Source organism: Marmota flaviventris, chromosome 2 (genome assembly GCF_047511675.1).
Source record: "Marmota flaviventris isolate mMarFla1 chromosome 2, mMarFla1.hap1, whole genome shotgun sequence".
Classification (NCBI taxonomy): Eukaryota; Metazoa; Chordata; class Mammalia; order Rodentia; family Sciuridae; genus Marmota; species Marmota flaviventris.
Window position 1 is genome coordinate 92874126 of NC_092499.1, and position 12288 is coordinate 92886413.

At 37.4% G+C, this 12288-nt stretch overlaps 1 protein-coding gene and 1 long non-coding RNA gene across 4 annotated transcripts in view; one reads left to right on the forward strand and one right to left on the reverse strand.

Annotated features, from left to right (window-relative positions):
• Golm2 (golgi membrane protein 2) overlaps positions 1-3665 on the forward strand; it is a 105657-nt gene extending 101992 nt beyond the window's left edge. For both annotated transcript variants that reach the window (XM_027926183.2, XM_027926184.2), the window contains one exon: positions 1476-3665. In XM_027926183.2, coding sequence (XP_027781984.1) covers positions 1476-1546 — 71 coding nt within the window. In that variant the 3' untranslated portion in view covers positions 1547-3665. The remainder of the gene's footprint in view (positions 1-1475) is intronic.
• LOC114085027 (uncharacterized) overlaps positions 1-12288 on the reverse strand; it is a 117764-nt gene that overhangs the window by 97222 nt on the left and 8254 nt on the right. For both annotated transcript variants that reach the window (XR_011706667.1, XR_003581383.2), the window contains exon 2: positions 1474-1549. This is a non-coding gene — a long non-coding RNA (uncharacterized lncRNA). The remainder of the gene's footprint in view (positions 1-1473; positions 1550-12288) is intronic.

The window sequence follows — 12288 nt, forward strand, 5'->3', positions numbered from 1 at the left end:
AAAGGATTCCAAGTTTGATGTCAGCCTGGATGAATTTGCAAGACCCTGTCTCAAAATAAAAAGGACAGGGGATATAGCTAATTGGTAGTGCAAGTCCTGGTGTTCAATTCCCCCAAATAATAAACAAACCCAAAAAACTGTCATATCTAATATAAGGATGTCATAAAAAGCCATGTTCTCAAAGCCTCTCAGGTTCTGATTAAAATACTTTTCATTCTAATTCAAATTCTAACATGTTAATTTTTTTTTTTTTTTGAGCAGTCTTATTTCAGAATCTGTAGTCTACAGCAAAAACTAGAAAAGTGGAGCCCAGTGGCACACATCTGTAATCCCCAAAACTCAGGAGACACGATGATAAACAAGTTGGGGGCCAGCACCAGCAATTTAGTGAGACCCTGCCTCTAACTAAAAAATAAAAAGGAATGGGAATGTAGCTCAGTGGTTAAGTGCCCCTGGGTTCAATGCCCAGTACAAACAGCAACAAAATTAGAAAAGAAGCACATTGTTTTTGTCAGTTAAACTAACAACAATGCAGTAACAGCTGATAGCCAAGAAGGAAGCAGGAAAACCTGTCAATACCCAAGTAAATCAAACTTCAAAGCACCTATTGGAGTAAATTCAATAGCTACTCAAAGTGGCTTTGAGGATATAATATAATGATTTTTTTTTTCTTTTTGGTAAAGAAAAGATTAAAATTTGGTTAATATACTCCATGTAGGAAGTCAAGGATAAGCTATTCCCCAAAGAAGTAGAGAAATTCACCTGAATGTTAAATATTGGGATCAGAAGTGACTTATTTTTCTCTTTTATTTTCTAATTTTTACATTTCCAGCATGGATTACTTTTATAATTAGAAAAGATTTTATACCAGGCATGGTGGCTCACATCTATAATCCCAGCAGCTTGGGAGGGTGAGGCAGGAGGATCATGAGTTCAAAGCCAGCCTCAGCAAAAGTTAAGTGCTAAACATCTCAGTGAGACCCTGCCTCTAAATAAAATACAAAATAGGGCTGGTGATGTGGCTCAGTGGTTGAGTGCCCAAGTTCAATTTTTGTTTTTTTCAATTTTGAGATTTTGTTTTTAAAGTCAGTAAAATATACACAGAAGTGTTTCTACCAGAGCTTTAGTTTAAATCTTCACCTGTATATTATAGAAATAATATATATATAAAAAAGGATTGACTCCTAAATATTGAGGTTTCCTAAAGTTTTGCTAGCTATATCTATCTGGCTCTACATTTGTCTTCAGAGTACTTTAGAAATAATCTAATCTAAAGAATGAAGTCTGTTTTGGAAGATTATTTCACTTTTTACTCTTTAACTAAGCCACTAGGAAATAGAATACTGTATACATTAGGTGAGAAATAACAAGAGAAAATGACATTAAGGCTGAAAAAAAAATTGAAACAGTTCTAAGTTGGGTTTCTATTATGATTTTAAGATATTATTCTTAATACATAATTATTTTACTTACAGATGATGAAGAGAGAGAGCTTCAGATGGATCCTGCAGACTATGGAAAGCAACGTTTCAATGATGTTCTTTAACTCCTAAAAGAAAACATCAGAAAACCTGAAGTGCTGTAAAATGGAATCATTTCTACTTTGTCATTTTTGACTTCTGTTGTAAAGATCAGTTGTATCAGTTGTAAAGATACATTGAGATAGATGTAAGGAAAAACTTTAATGAAGGAATGTACCCATGTACATATGTGAACTTTTTCATATTATATTATCAAAGAAGACTTTTGGTTATGATACAGTTGAGCCCAAAACAGATAATCTTTGCATTTAAAGCAAACTAATGTATATTTCACATTTTTTGAGCCTAATTTTTTTTCCACAAATAGACAAATGGGAGAAAATGGTTATGTAGATGTTTTATGATGCACATAGCATAACCACAGTGAGAACAATTATTCAGCTGAGAATTTTTTATATACTAATATCTTCTTGTTAGCCCAACAGGTGTTCTGTTCTATCTGCCCCTCATTTCATGCTTTTCAGGAGTTATGCCTAGAATAGTTATGTAAAAGAGGGGAAATTGGATGCCAAACACTAGTTAACGTGTACAAAACTGCCTCTCTACTCAAGTGCTGATGTGTTTTGGCATATTAACTTTCAGCTGATGCCTGATGGAATTTGAGATAAACTTCAAAGACATAACAGTATATATGAGTTATTGTTTACGTTAGTTCTTGAAATTATGGAATGCATGATGGACGATATATTTTCAATTTTTTCTTTCTCAAGTAATACCAGTACTATTTAAGTATAGTCAGCACTGGCTAAAAGAAAAATTTTTTTTCAGAGTTCAGGTCAGTGAAGATAAATTAAATGCCAGATCCTGAAAGGAGCTAAATCTACTTTGAAATGAATCTACAATTGATATTTCAAAGCTTTTCTGGTAGTTTTAATGATCTTATTTAACTAGACTTTTTCAGAACTACTAAATAAGAAATTTTAACAGGTTTTTATTAATGCACACATAAATAGATATACAGTGAGGTCTACAGCTGTTTTATTAAAATAGCTTAAAAGTTAAAATAAAAATGAATCTTTGTAATTACTTAATGTTAGTTAAGAACCCATCAACCTCATATTTGCTAGACTTACACAAAATTGTTTTAAATGCATTTTTTGACACTATTTAGTCAAATGTGTAAGCTAGCTAACCCTTATTTTCTTATTCAAAGCACTTTTAAATAGTACCTCTCCCCACAAAAAACTAAAGGTTTGGATCATACCAGGATGTTTAAGGTTGTTTAACCCTGTTTTTCAAAAGGGCTACCATTAATTGCATATAAACATGAAATATCAGGCAGGGGATATAGCTTAGTGATAGAGTGCTTGTCTAGTATGTATAAAGTTCTGAGTTTCTCCCCAGCACCACAAAATAAACAAACCCAAAACATGAAATACCTGCACCCCCACATTAAGTTTCCTGTCATAATTCAAACTTATAGATTATTCACTTGTTGAGGTGCAAAAATTCTTAGCTTTCAACTGGAAATTATTTAATGACTAGGAAAAGATGCAGTAATTTACTAAAATAGTTTTTTCCACCATATCAAACTAAATAGTGTTCATGTTTTTGTTAACAGTAGGGTCAGGACTACAGGTATGATGGTTCACATAATTTTTAAAAGGGAGTTAGTTAAAAGGAAGTGATATATATCCTTTGGTGTACATCCTTTTAAATGACTTTAAATAGTGAAAAACACCTGTTCAGAATAAATTTGGGCATTAATCGGAGAGGTGAATAAAAATATTCCTAGAAATATTTCATATTTAATATTATAAAATCTTTACAAATGAAATTACCTTAGTTCCTTTTTCATAAAAATGATCATTTGGTTATATGATAGCTATTACTTACATAGCAAAATTTCTTCAATTGGCAGTCTAGACATTTTATAAACCAAGAAATTTTGGACCAATTGATAATATTTCTGACTGTATTAACATTTTAGTGCTATAAAATACTATGTAGATGTCTTAAAATTCTGACATTCTACAGTCTATATTACTATGCTGTTTTTGTTTTACTTCTGCCTTAAAATTTAGTTTTTTTAAATGTATTTTTGCCCTGAATTGTTAATTTGATCAAAGTTCTGCTTCTAAAATCATCACTTACTGGGTTCTAATAAATGAAAAATTAAACTTGTTTCACTGTATCTAATACCTTACATTCTTGACAATCTCGTGATATAGTCACATTTTTAACACTGAGATTTTGAGTAAATTAGTGCTTCTTTAAGTTAAGCTAAAGCAGAAATGTTTACAGGAAAGCTGTTTGTTATAAGGCGAGTTTATCCACAAACACTGAATATCTTTTGTGTGCCTTGTTCTAGTAAGATGAATTGATAAGATAGATAAAGTTTATTCTGGAACTTAAATTCAGGTGGGGACAGTCAAACAACACAAGTAAACAAATGAACCAGATGACTTTAAATAGTGAAAAACACCTGTTAAAAATAATTTTTTTGAGGTTAGAGTTCCAAATAATCATGTTTTCATTCAATGGAAACATTTTAGTTGTGTAATTAGAAGGTAATGACCAAGGGGAAGAGAAAGGATGCTGGAAAGATAGAGGGGGCAAGACAGGGAGAGCTTGTAAGTTCAGGTCACTGGTACTGACCCAGAAAGTGAAAGTACAAAGTATAAAATATGCATGGTGGGGCTGGGGATATAGTTGAGGTAGAGCACTTTTCTTGCACGCACAAGGCATTTGTTTCGATTCCCATTACCCCCAACTCAAATAAAAAAGCAGGGGATGCTGATTGCAAGGAAAATATAATATGTCTTCAAAAGCATTTTTAAAACGTCGATAGTTTTAAAAAAGTATTAAGATTGTGTGTCTTTAATCTTATTTGTATAATCATGTAACAACAAACTTTGCTCAAGTTTGAAATCAGAGAATTTGTTTATAAAAGAAATTGTGAGGACTGGGCACAGTAAGTAGCACATGGCTATAGTCTCAGTGACTTTTAGGAGGCTGAAGCAGGAGGATGGAAAGTTTGAAGACAGCCTCAGCAACTTAGTGAGACCCTGTCTCAAAAAATAAAAATGACTGGGGGTGCAATCTAAAGGAAAAGCACCACTGGGTTAAATTCCCAAGACAAAACAACAACAACAACAACAAAAAAAAACAGTTGTGTGGAAGTCATTTCCCATAATGGCTGACCCTGAAAACATCAATAAGATAAGATAAACAGTGTGATATATCCAAAGTCTAGCTTATTATTTATATCACACGTGAACCATCAATATTCAGTTCCAGTTGGGCCACATCAAGCCTAATCCAGTTCCATTTTAGATTCTCTTCTCTATTGGTTTCAAATGTAAATTCAGCTAACAAAGATAATTGGTGTAATGGTCCATGTAAGAAAACTATTATCAAGAGTAGAAGAACCCTGGACTTGAAGACAACTCAAACACGGAACATGAATGCTACCAAGATTTTGTTTCACCAATTTCCATTTCTGCTTCTCTTTATAACATTCTTATTACCTTCATTTTCTCAGACCAGTTCCCTCTTCAAAGCTCTATGACACCTAGAAGATCCTATTTTTCTTAGTTTTGCTATTTGATGGGCTACTCCTCTTCCCTTAGTTTCACTTAAAAAAAAAAAAAAATCCAAGAGAAGAGGGCTGAGGTCATAGCTCAGTGGTATAGCACTTGCCTAGCATGTGTAAGGCACTTGATTTGATTCTATGCACCATATATAAATAAATAAAGGTCCACTCACGACTAAAAAAATATTTTTAAAAAATCGGAGGGAAGAGTGACCTATGCTTCTCACCATAATGTAGTAGGCTGACTAGCCCTCTTGGATTGGTAAATATTATAGGACTAGACAAGATATATTAGGCAACTGTTTTCAGGCAACACAGGTTTACAATCTATGAGAGAAGGGAAATTTAGGCAGTGAGTCCCACAATCACCAAGCTTCCTGTAGTATATAAAAAGATGAGTCTGAGGGGCTGGGACTGTGGCTCAGATGTAGACGTGCGAGGCCCTGGGTTCTATCCTCAGCACCACATAAAAATAAATAAATGAAGATATTGTGTCCAACTACAACTAAAAAATAAATGTTAAAAAAAAATGACAGAGTCTGAGCAGAGCACAGGGTTCTGCTGACTTGAGGACATGGAGATCATTGTGGGGGATAGCTCAAACAGTTGAGATCTATGTAATGCGAGGGACACCAGAAAATCCAGAAATACATATAGGGGTTCCCATAAGGGAATATATATTGGGCTATCCCTGCTCAGATCAAGACCACCTGATGTATAGTTAGAGTGCTTACCTAGCATGTGTGAGGCCTGGGTTCAATCTCAAACACAGAAAGGAAAGAAATGAAGGAAGAACTGCCCTAACAAAGCCTAACATTAAGCCCTGAAAAGACTGATAGAGGAAACAATATGGGAATTGCATTCTGCTAAGTTAAAATTTGAAAAGTTTTGGGGCTTAATATGAGCTAACAAAGTAAAAAATAAGTATATTCAAGTTTAGGTGACTACTCAGTAACTGGAATATCTTCTAAAACAAGAAGCAGCAATTTTCAGCGAAGATAACAGAATCCAGTTGGGCACAGTGGCCCACACCTGTAATCCCAATGACTTAGGAGGCTGAGACAGGAGAATCACAAGTTTAAGGACAGCCTTGACAATTTAATGAGACCTGTCTCAAAATAAAATGAAAAGAGGGGCTGAGGATGTGGCTCAAGCGGTAGTGCGCTTGCCTGGCATGCACGGGGCACTGGGATCGATCCTCAGCACCACATTAAAAATAAAATAAAGATGTTGTATCCACCGAAAACCAAGAAATAGATATAAAAAAAAAAAATGAAAAGAGCTGGGGATGTAACTCAGTGGTAGAACACTCCTAGGTTCAGGCCCCAGTACTTAAGGAAAAAAAAAGAAAAACAGAATCCAGAGTTTCTACAAGGTATTACATTTATCCAGTATTCATGAAAAATGACTAGATAACATACAAAAAAACAAAATGCAATTCATGGTTTCAAAAAATTAATGGCCTAGCATGTTGGCACACAACTCTAATCCTCTAGCTACTTGGGAGGATGAGGTAAGGAGAATGATGACCAGTCTGAGCAACAAAGTGAGACCCTATTTCAAAAAAGTAAGATTAAAAATAAAAATCAATTTATGGCCTCTGTTATTTGTTATATTGTTTGTCATCAATGCAGCTATTACTAAATATTTTCAAAGAATTAAATGGGGCTGGTAGTGGGAGTACACAAAGCCCTGGCTTCAATCCCCTTCTCCCCAGGATCACAAACATAAAAGGGTTAACTGAAAACATGTTCTTTTTATTTATTTTTTACACCTTTATTTTATTTATTTTTATATGGTGCTGAGGATCTAACCCAGTGCCTCACACGTGCTAGGCAAGCGCTCTACCACTGAGCCATAACCCCAGTCCTGAAAATGTTCTTAATGAAGGAGTGAATAGAGGGAATCTCTGCACAGACATGGAATTATAGAGATCTAATGGAAACTCTAGAACTGCAAAGTATAATAAATGAAAAACTCATTGTGCTTAATAGGAAATTGTAGATGGCAAAATAATGAACTTGAGGACATACAAATGAAGCTGTATTGTATAAGTATTTGAAAATACAGGGTGGACAATCCCCAGTACTAAAAACAAAGGATAAGAAATAATATAGGATGGAAATGTTGAGAAACAGAAATGTGGATTTGGGATTTTTTTCATCAAAATTAATGGACAGGGGCTGGGGTTGTGGCTCAGTGGTACAGCACTTGCCTAGCATGTGTGAGGCACTGGGTTTGATTCTCAGCACTGCATACAAGTAAATTAATAAGATCTATCTATCTATCTATCTATCTATCTATCTATCTATCTATCTATATAAAATATTGGACATATGCTACAAGAAATTCAGTGTTAGAGATTTAGTCTTCAATACCTCCTATCTAATTAATTATGTATTATGTATTATTTACAGAAAACATTTCAGAGTACTAGAGATACTGCACTGACAAAAATACCTGCTTCATGAAATTTATATGCCAAAGAAAGAGATAAGACATTATTTTCTATATTATTCCACGCCAGATAATGGTAAACGTTGAGAAAAATAGAATAAAATATTGATGCATGGGGTGCTATTTCATTCTTTTTTGTATTTGTTTTTTTCTTTACCAGTACTGGGGATCAGACCCAGAGCCTCACATTCGCTAGGCAAATGTCTCACATTGAACTACATCCGTAATTCTTTTTAAAATTGAGACAGGGTCTTGCTATGTTGCCCAGGTGGGCCTTGAACTTGTGATCCTCCTGCCTCAGTCTCCCAACTTGCTGTGATTATAGGTATGTGCCACTGTGCCAGACCCAAGTATGCTATTTTATTTTTGTTTTTTGCAGTGCTGGACTCACACCCAGGGCCTCACTTCTGCTATGCAAGCAAAACACTGAGCTACATCCTCAGCCCCAGTGTGTTATTTTAGATAGGATGATCAGGGAAGGCTTTTCTGAAGAGGTGGTGTGAACATATGCAATATGACTATCCTGTGCATCACTAGCCAGTAGAAATAGAACCCAACACCTATGTAGTTTTAAACTTTCTAATAATCACATTTTAAAAATAGGTGAAATTTTGATATTTAACCAATATATCCAAAATGTTATCATTTTAAGTAGTATATGACTGGGCTGGTGTTGTGGCTCTGTTGAGAGCCACAGGAGAAGGGGCCCCAGCAAACTTCCAGCTGCCAGCAAACTTCCAGCTGCCGGCTGATGATTTGGCTCACAGCGGCCCCAGCAACATCTAGCTGATTGGCTCCTCTGCGGTGATGCTCATTGGACTATTTCCCTGCCCTTTCAGACCACGGAGCTGCTCATTGGGGGACTTTTTTGGCTCCGCCCATGTGACCCAGCCAATCGGCCTCAAGAGCAGGAGGATTGTGGGAGGTGGAAAGAAGCTTGTGAGGGAGAGAGAGGCTTGTGGAAAGCCGGTGGTGGCAGTTGAGGCTCTGAGGGTTTTTCCTGAGAGGCTGTTTTGTTTGGCGTGTGTGGTTCTAAAAATAAAGTTAGTTTCTTTTGACAAGTGGCTCCTGATTGTGCCCAGCCAGACTGCGGCATTTGGTGGCTCGCACGGGGAGCGACTGAGGGTAAGTGAAACTGCTCGCCCCTGAGGGCAGGGCGAGAGGATGGGTAGCCATTTTAAGATTCCTCTTTTGTTATTTTGTTTCACTTTTGTTTTAAGTTGCCTGTCCCTGGAGATGTGTAAGATGGAAGAAAAACCGCTCACATCTGAGGAACAGATAGGGAGAAAGGACGGATGGACATTTCAGGAGGCTATTATAATGATTTTGTGTTGTTCCAATTTTGTTTCACTCTGTTTCAGTTTTGTTAGGCGTCATCTTGTTGGGTTGTATTATAGTAGAAATACGGGATCAGAAATTAGTAAAAAACAAACTGAAAGAGTGTTAAGTAAATTGTTAGAGGAAGGAGGCATCTCAGTAAAATCAAGAACAATCAGGGCATACGTTGATACAATACAAAAATGTAGCCCATGGCTTTTTAAGGAGGTGTTGTTAAATATATCACAATGGAACCATCATGGTGAAGATTTAAAAAGAATAGAAAAGAAAAGCCCAGGGACTCTGCCAGTTGGCACATTGCCATTGTGGACGTTCATATCTTGTTTGCTTAGTCCAAAGCCTTCAGTTCAGACAATGGTAGAGGAAGGAGAAGACATATTGATTCAAGTAAAAGAGAAGGCCTCTCAAGCTAGTCAGACAGAGAAAGAAAGTGTAAAACAGAAAAAGCCATCAGGGGGAAAGTTACAACAGGAGACTGCTACTAACACCTTTCTATCACCAGAGGACGTAAGTGTCCAACTAACAAGGCCACCTCCATATGCTGGGAGGTCCCCAACCCCCGCAGTTGATAGTTGGGATCCTGAGACAAGATCTCAAATATTAACATGCCCTGTATTTGAGGCAGGAGGGCAGCGATTTTACCAAGTTTTAAATTTCAAAACAGTGAAGCAGCTAAAAGAGGCTGTAACAACCTATGGTCCTCAAGCACCCTTCACTGTAAGCATAGTCCAATCCATTAACAACTTGAACATGACGCCAGCAGATTGGGCTAATATGTGTAAAGCTGTGCTAAATGGAGGACAATACCTGTTATGGAAGGTTGCCAATGAGGAATTTTGCAAGGAGACGGCTAGGCGAAATGCAGCAGCTGGTTATCCTCAGAGAAATCTAGATATGTTGTTAGGAAAGGGACCTTATGAGGATCAGCAGCAACAAATTGCATATGATCCTGGCATATACGCACAAATTGCTGCAGATGCAATTAAGGCATGGAAGACTTTACAAGGACATGGAGGTTTACAAGGTCAATTATCTAAGGTAATACAAGGAGCTAATGAACCTTATGCTGAATTTGTAGATAGGCTTATTCAAACAGCTACCAGAGTTTTTGGGAATACAGAACAAGCAATGCCATTACTAAAACACCTGGCTTATGAGCAAGCGAATCGTTGGTGCAGAGATATCATTAGACCATGGAAACATGAAGATTTAAACACATATATTAAATTATGTAGAGACATTAATGAACAAGAGCAAGTCGTGGCAGCTGCAGTAAAACAGGCTTTAGATGCCAGAGACATTAATGAACAAGGGCAAATTGTGGCAGCTGCAGTAAAACAGGCTTTAGATGCCAGGCCAAGAACATGCTACAATTGTGAACAAACAGGACATTTTAAAAGGAATTGCCCCATTGGAGGAGGGTTTAACAAAACTAGGTATCAAAGGAGTAGAATACCAGGTATTTGCCCACGATGCCGTAGAGGGAGACATTGGGCTAATGAATGCCGTTCTCAAACCACCATAGAGGGTACTCCATTATCAAAAAACGAACAAGGACCAGGTGTTTATCCACGATATCGTGGAGAAAGGCATTGGGCTCCATTGCCAAAAAATGGACAGGGGGGCCCAATGCTCCGGGGCCCAAAACCACAAATATACGGAGCACTGGAGGAACCCAGCAACCCCATCAGGGTAGTGCCCAGGACACATTGTCCATCAGATCCCTCATCAGACAAACCAGAGGGAGCGCAGGGTTGGACATCTGCGCCTCCGCCAGAGCAGTACTAACTCCAGAGATGGGAGTTTAAATCATTCCCACAGGGGTGAAAGGACCTCTTCCCAAAGGAACAGTAAGCTTATTATTGGGACACAGCTCTTCTACTCTAAAAGGACTTATGATAAGTCCTGGGGTAATTGATCCCGATTATGAAGGTGAAATAAAAATTATAGCCAGTTCTCCAAAGGGTATATCAGTAATTTCACCAGGATGCTTTTTTCAATATCTATTTTATTATTGCCCTTTGCCATATCATGAAGTTCTATTTTGTTTTTTGAGCTCATACAGACCTAGGTTAATGTTTTGCTGATCAGTTCTATTTTTTGACTATAGAGTTTTTAAACATTGCAATGGAGATTTCACCTGTAAAAAGTTATAAGGCCTTTACTATAATGTTATGTGTTGTATGTATTATATTATGTGTGCACACTTGTGTTTTGTGTTATATGTTTGAATGTACGTATGTCCATATATCATATATGATGAGCGCTCATGATAAAATGGATCCAAATATTTTTTTTTCATGTGATTTATATGGTTTAATTTAAATTGGGTAAACAACTGTTGAGGATTGTTTTAATATGTAAACAAAAAAGAAGGTTAACAGATCTGTTTGTTTACTTTCACCTTTCCTTTTCATTATATTTAATAATTCTCTTAAAAGATAATGTAAATTGTTAAGAAAATTGTTTTCTTTTACAGCCTTCTGTAATGTTACATAATTTTTTCTTTAGCCATTATTGCCAGAATTCCTATCTTCATCCCAGTGCCGGTGAAGACAATGTAAATTGTTAAGAAAATTGTTTTCTTTTAGTGCCTTCTGGAATGTTACATAATTTTTTCTTTAGCCATTATTGCCAGAATTCCTATCTTCATCCCAGTGCTGGTGAAGTCAAAGATAAAACTAATCTACAGCTTCTACAATAGCCATCACTGAACTGCTTGCAGAACTTGCCTGGACACATTGTGAGCTCACCTGTATGCATTGTGAACTATCTGTTGGTGCAGCGACTTGTGGTAGTGTTGGGGTATTTTTGCTGATGATGTCACCGGTGGTACAATTTTTCAAAGGAGCCCTCAATTGGCTTAATGTCATGGCATTTTGCATCCTCCTCTACTAGTGATGGTCTAAAATTTGGGGGCCAACAGAGGTGAGGCAAAGAACCTCACCCCCCCACTGGTGCAAAGGCCTATCCACAAGTATAGCTGTATGCTGGACCGGTAGTCAGTGATGGGTATGATCCAATTGCAGTGGTACCAACCTAAGACAGGAGGCTGACGCCTAGAGGTCAGTTCATCCGATGACGGGTAAGGACCATATGTTGAATTGGACTGCCTAACAGACACGGTCCCTAAGCCACATGCTTGTTGTTTAAACAGAGAGGGGGAGATGTTGAGAGCCACAGCCGAAGGGGCCCCAGCAAACTTCCAGCTGCCAGCAAACTTCCAGCTGCCGGCTGATGATTTGGCTCACAGCGGCCCCAGCAACATCTAGCTGATTGGCTCCTCTGCGGTGATGCTCATTGGACTGTTTCCCTGCCCTTTCAGACCACGGAGCTGCTCATTGGGGGACTTTTTTGGCTCCGCCCACGTGACCCAGCCAATCGGCCTCAAGAGCAGGAGGATTGTGGGAGGTGGAA